Source organism: Neopsephotus bourkii, unplaced genomic scaffold, assembly GCF_033783945.1.
Source record: "Neopsephotus bourkii isolate Nb327-2 ecotype Australia unplaced genomic scaffold, CSIRO-AGI_Nbou_v1 NB_196, whole genome shotgun sequence".
Lineage (NCBI taxonomy): Eukaryota > Metazoa > Chordata > Aves > Psittaciformes > Psittacidae > Neopsephotus > Neopsephotus bourkii.
Genome location: NW_026900709.1, coordinates 9,828,285 through 9,845,575, shown reverse-complemented (window position 1 = coordinate 9,845,575; position 17,291 = coordinate 9,828,285). Strand labels below are relative to the sequence as shown.

The 17,291-nt window shown below is 35.5% G+C and overlaps 1 protein-coding gene and 1 long non-coding RNA gene across 3 annotated transcripts; both read left to right on the top strand.

Annotated features, from left to right (window-relative positions):
• Window positions 1–740: 740 nt before the first annotated feature.
• On the top strand, window positions 741–4,403 carry LOC133226364 (uncharacterized). The gene is made up of 3 exons (XR_009729489.1): window positions 741–2,434; window positions 3,916–3,980; window positions 4,237–4,403. It is a non-coding gene; the product is annotated as an uncharacterized LOC133226364 (long non-coding RNA).
• A 1,793-nt stretch (window positions 4,404–6,196) lies between these two features.
• Window positions 6,197–15,253, top strand: PJVK (pejvakin). Of its 2 annotated transcripts, XM_061379436.1 has the most exons (6): window positions 6,197–6,863; window positions 8,486–8,681; window positions 10,190–10,331; window positions 11,048–11,165; window positions 12,989–13,093; window positions 14,509–15,253. In XM_061379436.1, the coding sequence occupies exons 1-6, from the start codon at window positions 6,653–6,655 to the stop codon at window positions 14,808–14,810; spliced, it is 1,074 nt and encodes a 357-aa protein (XP_061235420.1). In that variant the 5' UTR covers window positions 6,197–6,652; the 3' UTR covers window positions 14,811–15,253. The 2 variants fall into 2 exon arrangements, with proteins under 2 accessions (XP_061235420.1, XP_061235431.1); XM_061379447.1 differs by lacking the exon at window positions 6,197–6,863 and having other exon boundaries at window positions 8,565–8,681; window positions 10,014–10,331.
• The last annotated feature ends 2,038 nt before the right edge of the window (window positions 15,254–17,291 follow it).

Genomic DNA, 17,291 nt, shown 5'->3' with positions numbered 1-17,291 from the left:
CTGCTCAAATATCTTCTTATTTCATTCCTACACATGTGAAAAAAGGAAAAAAAAAAGAAAAAAAACTAGATGGGGAAGTGTTCTCATAGCATGAAAGGAACGGCCTGAATAATAATAGAAGTGATTATAAAAGAGGATATTGAATTCTTGGATGCCCTACAAACACCTACTTCATTCTGTGTGTTTATAAATACTCTGTAACCAAAGATCTGAAAGTATTTTATAATACTAGTCAGTTTCTCAGTATCCTGCTCAGGGAAGTGATATATTACCACAGCAACATGCAGTAGGTTTCATAGCCTGAGGCTAATTGCCCAGTATCACACAACGGCTAGTGGCAATGCTAAAAATAAATCCAGTTCAAGCCTGCTGCTCAGATTAAAACATAAGAAGAAGCAAGGAGCAACATATGTCCACTACTTGAAGAAGTATTGTATAGAGATAACTGTACCACTGCCCATCAGCCAGATTAGCATGGACAATGTGAATGATAACACGGTAGCAAATCCTTTGTTTTGTCCACTTTCTTCAGATATAGTGGTGCAGCGGCAGCTACGGTTCTGCATCCTCATATAGGAGGATGCGCAAGCCCATGAAGCTGTCCTCTAAAACAGACACACCCACTCAAAGATGCTGGAAAAAAAGGATTTAGCCATTCAGGCAGCACCCTTCAAAGGAAAGGCAGCATTCAGTCTACTTTAGGTCACACTGGCTTGTTTATTTCCAGATGTCTTTACAATCAAATAATACTAGATAATTAAAGTAGCTTCACTGTATGCAGCAAAGTTTATGTAACGAATGACCAGTTCTTTTTGCTGAAAGATGTGTCTGCTTCTCATGTGTAGTAAGGTTAAATACACTTTCTTAGCGAATCTGTCCCTGGAGTACTACTGTTGCGTTTCTTATTATTAAATGCTTCACAGCTAACACATTCATCTGCCCATTAAAAATGCTGCAATAATATTGGGACAATTAAAAGTAAGAAACGCTGGGATATTTCATACATTTTGGCCAGTGATAGTAATTTAATATTGTATTATTTAAAGATGGACACATGAAACACAGATTAAGTAGTGTGCACATATGTGAACAAAGGTCTGAAAACTGAAAGGTAAGTCTGTGAAAGATCATATAAAACTGTCATCAGAACATATGCTCCTTAAACACATTTGTGTTTCCTTTTCATCATTAACATGGCTCTAATGAGAAGGCAGCAAAATGGTACAATGGAGCCAACTGTGCAAAACATCCCCTTTTCATCGTGTCAACAGATGTTGCTTGTAGAAAGGTGAAGGGGGGATGATGTCAACCAAAAGGCATAGGGAAGCCAGTTGAGCTCCACATCTTGCCATCCTTCACTGATATAACACTCACAGTACAGTACAGCTTTTAGTACTTTGATTGCTGGACAAATGTCATGCTATAATATAGCACCTCCTGGCAGGAGATCTACCTTTTATGTGTTCTGTAGCATGAACTATGAATATGTATTAGCACAATCTGTTATGTGGCAAGGAATAGAAGGAGGTTCCAAGAGAGTTTACTTCAGCTGTAAACCTGAAAAGTAATATATAGGAAACATAGTGAGTGCGTGTATCTGTCTTCCAAATGGGCTGTTAAAAGTGACCTTGAAAATAAATTGAAACAGCCCTAATGGTATGTTTTAGATATCTGTATAGAAAACGACAACAGTTTCCTTTTTTTTAAATCCATTCTAATTGGTGAAGAAACTGTTCACAGACAAAAGTCCCATATAAATGAAATATAAAAATCCATTTAAATACTGACCCCTAGACGCTTCTTATTAAAATTTTCTCCTGATACTACAGATAGTAGTGAAATATTCAAAAGCATCTGTCTCCACAAGAAGTGAAACATACTTTAAATGTGGGGAACTTAAAACATTTTAGGAATAGGCTTCTGATGAGTTGCCTCTCTGAATTTCTGAGTTCTCTCATTTTGATACGGTCCACTTATCCTGCTGCCCAGAGGGGTTTCCATAAGGAACAAGTTAAGTTTCAGATGCACAAGAAGTGACGGCACTTTTTTACCACTTTACCAAATTGAGAGCTTAATAAAGTTTAAATATAAATATTTAGATTTTAAAAATTTAAATATTGCCATAGCTATTTTAATTGTACCCCTGTATGCAAAATTAAAATAGTATTTGTGAGCTCATTTAAAATTTTCATTGAACTTGAATTATATAATAAAGAAATCCAACATGGAAGTATCTCTGCTGAAGCTATGTCTGCTGAAAACCTTTACCTTGCACTAACTTATTTTTCTTCCCACAGTGGTCTCTAAATGCTATAATGCGTTGTGAGTAGCAATCACTGTGAGCAATATGCCAAGCGACCCCAGTACTCCAGCAGGCTGCTAGACCAGGAGTTCAACTTGGCAGTGGTACTGTCTTCAGGAGGCCTGAAGCAATGTAAGTCATGGTATTAAACTGACTTGTTTTGCTGATACAAACTCCACCTTGGGAAGGCAGGGGTGAGTCAAGTGCTGTTAAAACCACTTAGGTAGGGAAAAAATAAAGCATGTATTTAACAAGGACCATATTTGGTCCCTTAAATTGTTACTTTTGTTACCTCCTGAAATATAATGGGATCTATAGTGAACAGATTCTTTTCTCTAGGGACACACTCATGCCATCTGCTGGAAAGTTAATGGAATTTAGCAAGTATATTTTTATTATTATTTTTTCAGTAGCATTTTATTTGCTGGTTTTTAGGTGTGAAATTCTTGTGCTTATTCTTTTTGTAAAGATCTGTAGGTAAATGTAATATAGTTCAAAAGCACTTAAGTCAGGTGGTCTGGCAACTTTTTGTACATTATGAAGATATTAAATTGCCAGCATAATTTTGTACTGATTGTGTGATCTTAACCCTTTCAAGTGAAACACCAAATCAGTTTATCAGTTAATTAACACTCAAGTCTTCTTTTCTCCTCTTGACTGACTGCAAGTATGCTAATGTTATATGGTTGACAGTGACAACAAACAAATTAAAATTATACCTGTTCATGTGGAATACAGAAATATCAAAATAATTTGCAGATTATTCTAGATTGAAATTAGTGAGATAATTCCACATTTTCAGTTCCTTGGATAAGCCTCCAGATTGCATGCACCCCAGGTCAGCCTATAAATGCATCTTTAAACACCTCATCATTGCACATATCCAACATTGCTGCAGGTATAATAATCAAATAATGCAACAAAAATAATTATGGAATTAATCAATAATCAGTGAGGAAGCATTCTGCATCCTCAAAGGTTATGCAGAAAGCAGGACTGTCGTCTAGTTTTTACTATTAAATAATCTCCAGGTTCTTATCAATAGAATGTGATGAAAAGATACAGTATTTAAGCAACAAAATTCTTTTCTATATATTGCTCTGGTACTATTCCGTGGGTAAGACCAATTCTGAAGAAACAGAACTCATCTTGCATATGTGGTAGGCCAGGTTGGACAGAGCCTTGGGTGACATGGTTTAGTGTGAGGTGACCCTGCCCATGGCAGGGGGTTGAAACTAGATGATCTTAAGGTCCTTTCCAACCCTAACTATTCTATGACTTTGTGATTCTATGCAGTAAACTATTTTACTATTCACTCCTGGTGAAGATATAGCAAAGAAACTGCCAAGCACAGGGCTAAATAAACTACTTTGAAACTGCTGCCCATGTGGAGACTTGTGATATCCTTAGGCAAACTTACAAACGCCTTCAGTCTGCTGGGGTTGGACAACTCAGAAGAAGAGCAGACCATGAGCACAGTAGTTAGGAGCAGAGAGTAGGGTTAAGACAGTTATAGGGACAGGAAAATCAATTAACACCCCCCCCCCCAAACTATCAAACATGAAAGTAGAGCATTATATCTATACATTACTTCATGTTTTTTTCTTGCACAGAATTCCACCTTCCAGCTGTAGATGAATCTGCTGTACAGATGAATCAGCAACGGAAGCTTCTACCAGTAAGTATTGATTTATTTATTTATTTACAAGGGTCAGAGGGTATATAATTAGAGAGAGAAGGGGTAATACAGAGAAAGTGTGTTCTCATGATTGAGAAGATGGGGAAACTGGAGGAATAATTTTGTCTGTGCCACCACGAAGTCTGTATATGGTTCAAGGGGCTCACTTAAGAACAAAGGTCATCGTAGATGGTTATTAGGCAATCTGGTGGAGGGGATTTTTGTCATCATATTTTTCTATTTGTTTTTTCAAAAGGTGTCTGTGTTGTGGTGAGGGTTCGTCTGACTTTAATCCAGTAATGTATCAAGGTGGGCTAAGGTCGGGACTATGGAGGATCCTGCATAGTGAAGGCAGATGGGATGCCTTGTCGCTATTGTTCTATGGTCCTGTGCTAAGGGGTGTGGAAGGTTATAGTCCCTGGGATTCCCCTGAGGTAGTATGAACCACATATGAGCAAAGATTTTCGTCTGCAGAACTTGTAGAAGCAAGGCAAGATTTTTTTATTGAAGTTCTAACTCAGGCATAACATATGCACAGCATGTTTTTCATTTATTGGTTGCCCAAAGTGAGAGTATGCCAGGGCTGCAGAAATGCTCAAAGTTCATAAGGACACTTGTGTGCTAAGTACAGAAGGGCCTCATGCTGGAGAGGTGGGGGAAATATCTGAGGTTTCTTCATTTGGATGCACAAAATTTTAGTGAATGTTTTCCAAAAATGGCAATGCCAGTGTAATTGCACTCCTGTTTTCTGACCTGTGGCATGAGGATGATACAAAAGCTGCTGCAGCATTTATAGTGGATTATAGGGTGTTAGAGTAAACATGAGTATGACGTAAACATATCAGATGAAACTATTTGTTATCAAAATTAGTGCTAGGATCAGACTGGGTCTGATCTATGACCACATATTAAGCAAGAGAAAGATAAATACATGTTGAATAAACTGTGCCAGCTGAGCTTGATAATGTGTTGAAAAAATAGTATCCTGTCAAACAGTTATAAGGCATCTACACGATAAATATAAATCAAGACTGCGTGGGCAATTTTAATTTAAGAATTTCCTTAGATTTTCCTTCCCTTTAAAACCTTTTAAGTTCTGTTAATGTGTTTTGATTGAGTAAATTTATACAGTTCTTTTTTTTGTTTGTTTTGTTACTGCAGTGAAATATGAATTACAGTCAGACTGAATTGCACCATTCCACATCATTTCAGTTCAAAATCTATGTATGACCAGCTTTGAGTTTTCAGCACCCTCTAGAGTAAGCAGAAAGCTCTGATGGGCTTTCTTTTTCTCTTAGATCATAGAATAGTTAGGGTTGGAAAGCATCTTAGCTAAGGTAAAATACTCCTTTTTTTTTTGCCTTTTTATTTGACTTCCTGATACTCTGAACATTTAAAAATATTTATGGAATTATTGGAAAGAACTAAATTGAAACATATGAAGGTATTAAATAAGTGATCATATTATAAAAACAGTAATTAAAATCCTTTCACATGAAACCCCTATTTTAGGAAAAAAAGCCAACCAAACAACTTTTTACCTGGCAGCTAGGAATAATATTAATATTAAAGTGTAGATTTACAAGCCTGTGGCTGATGTTTTACCTACTGTAACTGCAAAAGGAGTCTGGAAGATGTGCAATAATATTTAGTAGTTGTATACTTATCACTCTTGCAAGAAAATCAAGTCATCATTTACATGAGGATGGCTCAGCTGCTCCGGTTTCCTCACTGATCCTCCACCATGCTGTTGGGTGACTAATTTTTTGCTTTACAATTTTATATCCTTTTACACTGGTGCTTTTCTTCATCGATCCTTGAGCTGCTCCTTAATCCTATAATGAGAGTCTCCCTTCTGTCTGCAATTGGCTTTTATTATTTTAGCATAATTTTAAAAATCCAGCGAATTTCTCAGTAGTCTGAGCCAAGTACACACAGCTGTCCTGTCTCAAAACTACCACACAGTCATCTGAGTCCACAGGTGAAGAACAAAATATCGTGAAAGTTCATTTCTGTTGTCCTCCTAACCCCAGCCATCTCTAATCATAGGTTTTGGCCCACCACACCACTTACTCCCAGCTGAGCTTTCAGAGGTAGGTCATGCAACTGCTGCTGAAAGGCAATACCATCTCAGCAGACGTACCAGCTTTCATGAATGTATAATTCAGGCAGTCTCCTGGACTGCATCTGGGCTGCTTTGTTAGTTATTGGTAAAACACTACAATTCAGATGAAGGAAGGACCCAAGAAACAGTAATACATCAATAACTCCTAACAAGGAGCTGAGGGTTGCACAAGTTACTGTCTGCTGTTTCTAACAATGTAAATTTTGTTTTCTAACAGTGACATTAACCTGCCAATAAAAAGACAGCTATTTCCCTATCAGTTTACACTGGTAATGCATTATCCATCATACAGAATTAGAGAGCTTAGCTGAAGGTCTTTTAGAGAAGTCTTGAGCAAAACACCACAGAAACTTGGTAGCTAAGATGCTGTTGATTCTTTCCAAGCAAAATAGAGCTCCATCTAAAAAAAGCAGTTTGACAGCTTTCTTTTAAAGACCAGGTTAATTTGTTTGAAAGAACATTGCGAAAAGAACTGAACATGGGCTTGACATCTGGAAGTTACACTTGATACATAGCTTTTTATTATTATCATTATTAATGTCATAATATGTTTGCTGCTGCAACCAAAAACTTTGTTAAACAGGTTGGTGATGGAGGAAGACTAGTTCCAGTGCCCAGTCTCAGTGAAGCTGATAGATATCAACCTCTGAGCCTTGTGATTAAGAAAAGAACATGTTTGCTTTCAAAAAAATCTAAATTTGCTTCAACACCTTTCACATTAAAAGACATCCTGCAAGGGGAGAAAGAAATTTCTGCAGGTAAGGTTTCTATCTTTCTTCAATGTGGAAAAATGCATGTTGTCTAGTAAATACAGAACAGTAGACATAGTTTAAGCTGTGCAGGTAGTATGATGGGTGTTTAATAAATGGGTAATAACCTTATCTTGCTTAGTCTTGTAATAAATAAATGAGGCAATTATACTAAAAAGCCTTGATATTTTCTGAACTATTATGAATCAAATTCAGTTAAGCCTTGTGTTTGTTCACAAATGACAACAGATTCCTGATGTGTTGATGCATGTTGATTAATTGCTACTTAAAAATTGTTTTAAATGTTAATGTTTCTTTGTATACTCACTTTTAACCATGTAAGAAAGGCCTCAGTTCTTCAGCTGCTCCATGCTAGTAGTTTCTGCTGATGGACTGGGCTCTGCACCAGCAGAAGCATTTAACAACAGCTATCTGACTGAAGTAATTGGATTTCCATAAGATGTTTTTCCATATTTGTAATCTTTTTTGTGTATTGTAAAAGCTTAACTGTGTGTAATTTACCTTTTTGATGCAATATCAGAAATTTCTGAGGTGATTCTAGGAGAATTAGGAGGTGCAAAATTGAACTATACTGCTCATACTTTCCTGTACCTTCCTTTGGAAAAGTAATTGTGTGTATGCTACGTTTTCTCAAAACAGTGGCATTACTTTATATTACCTACTTTATTTATTTTGAAAAAAGTCCATTTTGACAAAAGTGTTGATCCCATTAGTTGCATTAACTAAAAACACTACTAAGGCAAACCAGTATGAGCATAAGAAGATAGAAATACCGGTTGACCTCACAAAGGGGGGATTCCGGGATGCAAGCATAATGAAAAAAGTTGGAGAGGGACAAAGCTTATTAAAAAATCTGCAAAAAAGGTTGTAAAATCTCATTACAAAGTCTCACAAAACCTTACTAGTCTTTTCTGTAAAGGTTAGGTATCATGTGCAGAATGTATTGTCCTTTAATATAAGCAAAGAACTTTGCAATTGAATTTCTTTTTTATGCGACAAATACAAGCAGTTGCAATGTTTTTAGAATTATGAAAAATATATGAAACTTTTTTTGCTAAAATTAAAGACAAACAGAATTTATAGTAGGTGACTTCATAATGCCAGTTTATGCTCAGTTTCAGAGGACTAAAAAAACGAGAGTAAACCTCAGACTCTCAAATGAATTTGACTGCCTAATCCCTCTGTTCTATCTGCTCTATTAGTTTTAATTTGGCAACCAATACATTCTAGTATTCAATGGTTTTAAGGTTATTAAAAAAGCATTACAGAAATGCTTTGGCACCTACCCTTTGATTGCACACTAAACTGATGCAAACTTCCAAGTAAGTCAGAATTAATCTGTTGCATAGGCCCTGAAATTATCAGGCCTACTTGAAGCATGCGGTAAGTCATTCTCACTGGGACATGTGAGGTAAAAGTCAAAGTTAATATTACTGGCACACCCCTGTCTCAATCAGGTAAATGTCATCAGTAGTAATACCAATGAGGAGCACTGAATTTCACATCAAAACAGTTAATCAATGTAGGAACAGTACTCTTTATTCTCTTCTTGTGTAAAAAAAACCATGTTCAGACTTTTTATCACACAGTGGTTATCTTCTTTTACCCAGGTGTCTCATCTTACCAATTGCTCAACTATGAAGACAAATCAGATGTTTCGCTTAATGGTAGAAGAGGAAATCAGATAATGAATGATGTTGGTTTTGATGTTGCTGGATCAGATTCTGTTGCCTTTAAAGCTTCATTTGGCATTGTGACCAAACATGAGGTTGAAGTACCAACGTTACTTAAAGAACTTACTGCAAGGTTATATTATGTATTTTGTTTTCTGGTTCTGTAATTTTATTTCATACAATTAGGTTGAACCTCTAAAATGGTTAGGTTTTGGTTATTTCTAGTCAGTGAATAGCAGTCACCGTCTAATATTTTTTGAAGAGCCTCTGGTTGGATCACTGGGATTAGACACACAACCTGTACAATGCAGATTGCAGCATTTTTCTGCATTAATTTTTATCTGTATTACAGTGCACCTTCCAGGAAAAATATAAATCCAGAGAGGAAGAGTCCATCCAAGGTCCTTATCTATATTCTATGTTATTGAAAATTTGAAATTTACTTTGAATAACATTACCCAACTTAAGGTTTCAGAAATAAGATTTCTTTGCCTTTGTCTGATGAACTAAAGAGCTATATGCGTTATTGCCAATGGAGGTGCTTAAGGTTTTGTGAGGTTACTGCACACCCTTTTCTTTGAAAAGCAAAGTGGAATTACCTACTTGAATTTTAAATAAGCTTTTGTTGCTATTCTCTAAATGCAGTCTCCATTTTTCAAATATCCTTGTTGAGCTAAGGGCACTGAAAATGAACTTGGTGTTACTGTAGTGCTAGTGCAAATGTGAAACACATAGAAATATGGTGTGACTAATTCTAGGTGTAATTCTCTAGTTTGTATTTCAAAGATTATTCCTTGGCCATAACGTTACCCCAGTGAATCCCAGTGTTGCATCCCAGTAAATAATTTATTATGTGTGATGTGACATTTGGTATTTTCCAATTTTCCCGCAGTTATTTACCAAGCATTGCATGTAATTTTGTATTCATTAACCCTCTTGTTCTGTACCTACCTTTACCATGTTTATTTGTAACCTCCAAATATTATGATTAATAATTGAGGATAGCAGAAGAGTCCTGGTCTTCTGATAAAAATATTCAGTGATATAGGACTAAGAGCTCATGCCTGCAGGAATTCTCCTACAAACACTTGTTTCAAGATTGTTCCATGTTTATGAGTGATAGAGTGTTTTCAGCTATAGTTGACATGTATTGGTTAACCCAGTTTTTAATCCATTGATGCCAGCTTCTGTAGGCATTATTTAGGCCTCTAATCAAAAAGTAAGCCTTATAGAAGCCTAATAGTAAAGCATTACAGCTATTGATTTTACTATCTATTTTCTGTAAATTCTTTCTGACTGACATTAATTATATCACTTAAAAAAAAATGGTTATTAATTAGAGTGCATTGACAGTTCCTTACTGTCGCTAAGAACAGTGTCAGATGGACAGACCTAGAATTTTCCAGGATGTCCTACATATCCTCTCTAACATTTTTAAGTTACTGGCTTTACTTGATTTTTTTAGTGCTTCTGTTCCCAAACACTGAAAACCCGTATTAAGTTTCCAGAGATGACCTCAGTCAGCTGTTTTACTGTTATGAGACAGAAGTTATGTTGATTTATTTACTGTTTTATAGTTACTAATTCTATTAAATTACTAATAATCTCTGAATTTCCTTCCTGCCTCCCTCTTGATTTTAGAAAGATAAACTTTGATCATTGTCTAGTCCATCAATCAAGGAAAAGTAGGATGGAAATTCTGTGCGTGGTCATGGAAAGTATTAGAACTACAAGGCAATGCTCATTAACTGTCCATACTGGAATGCGTGGAGAGGCAATGAGGGTAAATATGTTTGACAAAATTCTGTAAGTTAAATGAACAGACATAAAAAGCTCATTTTTATAAATTAAATGGTTGGGTTTTTACCAATATATGCTCAGAAAAAAACTGAAATAAATCAATATTATTGCACTGATGTAAACTGATTAAAAGTTGGTATTTTGTTTAGTATTGCTTATGTGACTGAGGGATGGGAAATGCATGAAAGGATGGCTAGACAATGAGCCATTGCTTTGGGTGAAGCCTCAGCAAAAACTGCTTCTTAGTTTGAATCTCCAACAACTGTATAACCTATCTTTCATTTTTATATTTTGTCTTCTCTAACACATTAGAAATTCAGGTTGTTATTACTTCAAGGACTGGCATCTTGCCCCCTGTTTTTATGTCCTTCCTCCCTCTACCTCTCTTCAGTGTGTTTCAGTAATTGAACCTACATATCTTCTGAGGTTTGCCCATTCCTAGCATTTCTAAATAATTCATATAATTTTTAATGAGTGATGCAAGTTAAGCTACTACCTCTGTATCTAACCTTATTAAAATGCAAAGTTGTTGATAGAAATTTCTTTAGTTGTGGAATTTGATGTTCAATTTCAAAGGTTCCTCCTGGCATTGTAATTCTGAATATATACAGTTAAGATGCCATTTTGGTGCTTTTTGGTTTTTTTTTCTTCCACTTCAGTTTGTAACTTACTTTCTTTTGATGCTTTTCTAAATTATAGTTTCACTTTATTGAAGATCAGAATTGTAAAGGGCGGGACAAAGCCATTGTTTTTCCTGCACATACAACTATTGCTTTTAGTGTATTTGAACTTTACATTCATTTGGATGGTAATTTTGGTAAGTGATGTGAGTTACTCTCATTATTGCTATTATTTATAATGATCTGAGGTTTTAAAATAGTTGCTCTTGATATACATAAGCCCTGATCCCTTACAATGGTATTTTTTAATTTTATGCACATAAGTAGTCTTTCTTTATAGGAAACAATTACTGAAAAGGTAATCAAGGCAGGTGCTAGAAAATACTCTGTCATGGAAGCATTTTTAAAAAGTTAAGTATAATTTCGTAATTTCTTTGTGAATCTTGCAGCTGCATGGAACAAAAAATTTCTTCCTTATATTTCTAGTCTGCAAGGAACAGGCTTATGAGACCATCTGATCAGTTTTGCATAAAATAGGAAAGCAAAAAGACCCAATTAAAGAAGAAAATGTGCAGAACTTAGAAATTAAGCTAACAGTTTTTTTCTGCTGGGGCTTTAATTTCACTCTGATACATCATTACTGCATATGGATGTACTGCATATGGATATCTGACAATATTCATAAAAATCTGAAGATTTTTATAAATCATAGTTACTGGAAACTAATAAAAACATTGCATAGCTCCTGTAAGTTTTTTTCCTTCAGGGGAAAGGATAGCGCTTATGTATTTACCTAATTTGCAGTTATTAAAGTGTAACTTATACCATTATTGATGTTACCAAACTCGTTAGGAATAAACCAGAAAGTCAATTTTGGATTTCATCTAGTGCTTGATAATATCAAATGCAAAACTCCCCACTGAGCAGAGTGACGTTAAATGAAGTTTTAACCACCACATTCACATGTGTTTAAATACAGAAACCTCTGTAGGTTCACTCAGTGGGAATTGTTTCAGGAATTGCTTTACTATAACATTGTGGCTTTCTGTAAATAGCAAGATAAGAGACCTGATTAGGGTATTAATCTCTGTCTCTGCAGATCTATATAGCACTATGTTCTAAAAGTTGAAAATAGCTCTGTACCATTTGGCATACACAGGATAAAACAGGTATTCTGCATTGCAAAGCACCCTTTTACTGAACTGTGAAATACCTTCCCTTCTGTGAAATATTTAAATGTATTCCAAACCAGGCATAATTACTAGATTAAAAGTAAAGGAGATAATTTTGTGTGGTGGTTCTTTATATTTATTTAAGTAGAATGCTTAACATTAATTTAAGGTTTGGAAGTGTTTTAATTTTACCTTTATGCAATGGTAGGTACATGCACAGTGGGTTTTTTCCCTAAAATCATTATTAGTGAAATAGTCAATGAAATTGATATTTTTATTTGCAAATTGAAGAGAATTCTCAATTGATAATGTTTAAAACATGTTTTTTTTTTTCAGTTACTTGTAATTGATTATCATTATATTTTACTTCAAATGTTTTCTTTCAAGTTATGGATAGAAATGTAGGTGATACTTGTTTTTATTTAAAAAAAATAAAGTGTTAATAGTTGATTCGGTGTTAGAAGAGATCACTAAAGAGCTCACTAAAGAGCTCACAGCGTTGATTCTTATTTTTCTTTATTAGTTTCAAATGAAATCATAGAAATGTTTCTCCTCCAGAAGCAGGGATTCCAGTTAGTACCTTAACATGGCCTTAATTGTGTATAAACCAACCAAACTCTGAGGTGAAAGCCACTATTATTTTATCATTCCCATTGAATCCCTGTCACGATTTTATGGGCTATTACTGTGTGTAGACTCGTATTAAAAAGTGGTACTAGCCATTAAAAACAGTAACAAAGCTGAATTTAATCGCTGTTAGCTGTTTACATTAGAAAGCATATTAAACTACCGTGCAATTACTGCTTTTGTATTTTGTTTTTATAAAAACTTAATTTTAATTTTTACAGAACTCTGTGTGACTCCAGTTTCAAAAGGAGGATTTGAAAAAGAGAAATCTGGATCATCTTCACTGACCAAATTAAGGACGTTAAAGAGTAATCTGTTTCATCGAAGTATGACTTTTGATATTTATACCCAAATGTCTTAGTTAATGCTTGAAGAGTGGATTTTTGTTTCTCTGTGTGCAAGATGAATGTTTAAAGAAGAAAACTTTGATGGAAAATGTACCTCAATTTCTCGGGTATTGAAATAATTGCGAAGTTATTAAAATTTGTTTTTGAGAATCTGACTCACAAATAACAAATTTATGGTATTGCCCTTCATTAAAACCCTAAAGATCCTAAAAATTTATGGCTGATAGTAAACTGGTGTGGAGTAATTATACAAATAACTACAGTTAACATTAAGCCTATTTCATATGCTTGCCATTTACAGCTAGTGTTATGCAATATGAGTTATAATCTATAAATAATATTTAAGGGCAAACTTTAAAAATCTTTAAAAGTTTAAAAAACAAACTATATTAATTTAAATTTTTGAACACACTCTTTAGGCTGTATGTTCACATGACAAGGACATAGGCAAGATACCATCATAGTTGCTATTTCTCATTCTGGTATGAGCACAACATACAACAAAACCGTAGATACATATATTTTCTTCAGATCAAGATCATAGGCTTTTCACAGTCTGTAGCCTGAATATTTTGAAAATCTGCAAATCTGAGTGTGAAGATAAATGTTGAGTAGTAAACGCATCCTTCTAAAGCCTGGTCTGTATAGGTGTCCTTGCTCCATTGTATCCTGGTTTTGATCAAAGGGCTTTTATGGACCAAGCCTCCAGTACTGCTCCAGTTCATGCTAAGGGGATAAATCTTCAGTGAGTGTGATATATCTCAGTAGCTGTAGCTGTCTAAAAGTTTGTCATTCAATATAAACTAATGAGTGCCTGAAGAGAGAGGAAAAAGGTAAGCAGTTCCAAACATAATTTCTTCCTGGAGTGTTTGGATGCTCAGAAATCTGCTAGGAGGTCAACTTGGAGTCCTTCAAATTTTCTAAACCTGTTAAAATATTGGTAGGGTTTTTTTTGTGTGTGTGTTTTGTTGTTTTGTTTTGGTGTTTTTTATAAGTACTAGGGGGAAGAGAAAGGAATTTACAGGTTTTACAAAATAAAACTAGAAATGCAAAAATAAAAACGGTTGAACAGGGAAGTACGCAGCTGTGATTTGATTTGGCACCAAATTCTTCAAAAGCTCGCCTCATGCCTACCTTTTAGGTGTGTTTCTAAAAATATGTAGGGCACACAAAAATTTATGGCTTTTCTCAGTGTCTTTTGTGAAGTAAAAATTAAAAAAAAAAATCATCACCCAGGGCTTCTGATGGGAAGTAATCTACAACATGGCCTGTTTAGAATAGTTTCATGAATCAGGTGTTATTTTCATAACTAGATTGACAGGTTGTTTTGTAAATGGTCCAAAATGTAACAACAAATCACTGCTTTTTGTGTGTGTATGTGTGTTCTTTTTCAGATAAAAGAGTAATGGCTACCATTGCTAATTCTGATGCTTACTTGGAGGACCTTTTTACAGATTATTATGAAAAAGCTGCAAGCATGACTGATCTCTCTACAAGCTATCTCAGAGAAGGGTCTCACATCCGAATTAATTTACTTAATAACAACATCCCAAAAGGTCCCTGTGTCCTTTGTGGAATGGGAAGTTCTAAAAGGGAGACAGTCTACGGGTGCCTTGAGTGTTCTTTTAATGGACAAAAGTATGTACGACTGCATGCTGTGCCCTGTTTTGACCTCTGGCATAAGAGAGTAAAGTAGCCGAACTAGGTAAGTGCCTTTTGTTACAGACATGGGCATAACTGTGCCACACACTTTTCAGAATTAGTAAATATGACTCAAATTGTTGAAATGCAAAATAGTGAAAGTGCAAAACTTTTTATTACACTATTATCTTGAAATTTTTGCTTTCCAATACATGATCTTTTATTTGAAAATGCCCTAATGCATTCCCTGACATTGTTTTTCTTTTTAGAACCTTCTCCTTTCATTATCATGATAATGAAAAATGTACTTTTAAATTGTATTTTCATAATGTCAAAATATATGCTAGAACTTACTTTAAGTTGTTTACACAAGCTTGTTGTTACACTCCAAAATCTTGCCTTTGTCTACCCTGGCATATGATGAAAGTATTTGTTAATAATTTAGTGTCCTCATGAATGCTTAACTGAAGTATCAGATTAAAACCATGCTAAAACTTAGCTCAGTCTAGTGTTTCATTTACAAAAGGGAACAACTAAAACTAGGGTAGGAGTTTCACATTAGGATACCATTACCATATGCCAACAGTTTAGATTACTAAAAAATACCCGGTAGTCCACTGTCTGCATTAGATTGGATTTTGGGTCACAGCTGCTCTTGACTTTCTTACGTGTTCACAATGTATTTTGGAAGTTTACAAAAATAACAGAACTACATCCTTCCAGCAAAGCTTCGGGGTTAAGGTCTTAACCGATAGATCTCAACCACAGAAAATTGTCTGTTGAGAATGTAAACACCAGAGGGCACTACAGAGCTGTGTCCAGTGCTGTGGCTGGGAGTGGCGCTGGTTGACGCTCTCCCTGTGCTATTTTAAACTGGGAAAACAATTTCAGAAAAGCATTTCTACCTTTTAGCCTGACTTTAAGGATAACCCAGGTATGGAAGCTTTTGTACTTGTGCTGCCACTTCCACTGTGTGCATCTGTTTATTACATGTTGAAAGGAATGCAGCCACTGCTTTTCATGTGAAAAGAGTGATGTTAGACAAGTATTATGATGACATCCGCATAAAGAGAACAGTTAATGAACCTGAAGTACTGTCTATTAACTATTGCTACTTCTTTACATTTTTCCTAAGTGAAGGTAAGCAGGATGATGCCCAAATAATTACTTATGTTTCTATATAGTATCTCCCATCATCTTCCAGCTTGTGGAATAAACCACATACAAATATTTAAAACAAAAAGGAATATAAATATGGCTTTCAATCTCAAAACAGAGCTGGCAAAAACATTTTTTTCTTTGTCACCACTTCATAATTCACATTTATTATTATTTCTGAACTATGAAGCAGTCACACTGGCCTATACATAATATGTTGTTTGGGCACTAATAGCAGTGCAGTGCTGCATTTTGGCTTTAGTCCGAGAACAATGTTTATAACATATCAGTGTTTTAGCTGTCGCTGAGTAGCGCTTATACTAAGTCAAGGACTTTCCCATGCTCTGCCAGTGAGGAGGGGCAGAAAAAGCTGGGAGGATACCTGACGAGGATACCTGAACTGGTCAAAGGGATATTCCATACCATAGGACATTATATACTGAGCATAAACCAAGGAGGGTTACCTGGGAGGGACAGATTGCTGCTTGGGTCAGGCTGGGTATCTGTCAGCGGGTGGTGAGCAACTGCATTGTGCAGGACTTGCTTTTTTGGAGGGTACTTGGGGTTTATTCCGTCTCCATTTCCTATTATTGTGTATTTTTAATTTTATTTCAATTATTAAACTGTTCTTATCTCAACCCCTGGGCTTTTAGCTTCTTCCCCCCCTCTCCCCCCCAAAATCTCCTCCCCATCCCCCTGGAATTGGGGGAAGTGAATGGTACTTAGATGCCTGCTGGGGTTAAACCATGTCACATCTCATCCAAGTAAATCATGATGGTGTAGATTTTTAAGGTGGTGCTGCTGAATAAACTAGCTAACTTTGTAATTTTACAAAGTCAAAGTTAAAAACCCACTTAAGATACTAGCTGTTCATGAACCCCATTATTCTTGTTAATATTACAACAAAGAGGTTATTTTAAGTTTCTTTAAAAACAGTTGTGTTTCTATGTTGACATTCAGTAGACTGTTCATTTCCCTTGTCCTGGGTTCAGCAAAACTTCGTTATCAGCTCTGTTCCCAGGCCAAAAGTCAAAACACAGCACTGTACCAGCTATCAAGGAGAAAAATGACTGCTATTGCTGAACCCAGGACACCCTTAACGCCTTTTACAGTTAAATTTGCTGTAAACAGCAATTCCCCAAGAAGCTGGCCTAGGAGCCTGAAGAAGTTTAACAGATATGTCCCTTGGATTTTATTTTCCCCTTTTATTTTATAGGAGATAGAGAACTAGTTAGAACATAACTGATGTCAACAGGTACTGAAACCATTTTTGTGTGCTTGATAGGACAGAAATTATTATTTTCATCAGTATTTTACACAATGAGAAAACCAACTGAGTAATACTGTAGATAACGCAGGAACCACAAATAACAGATCA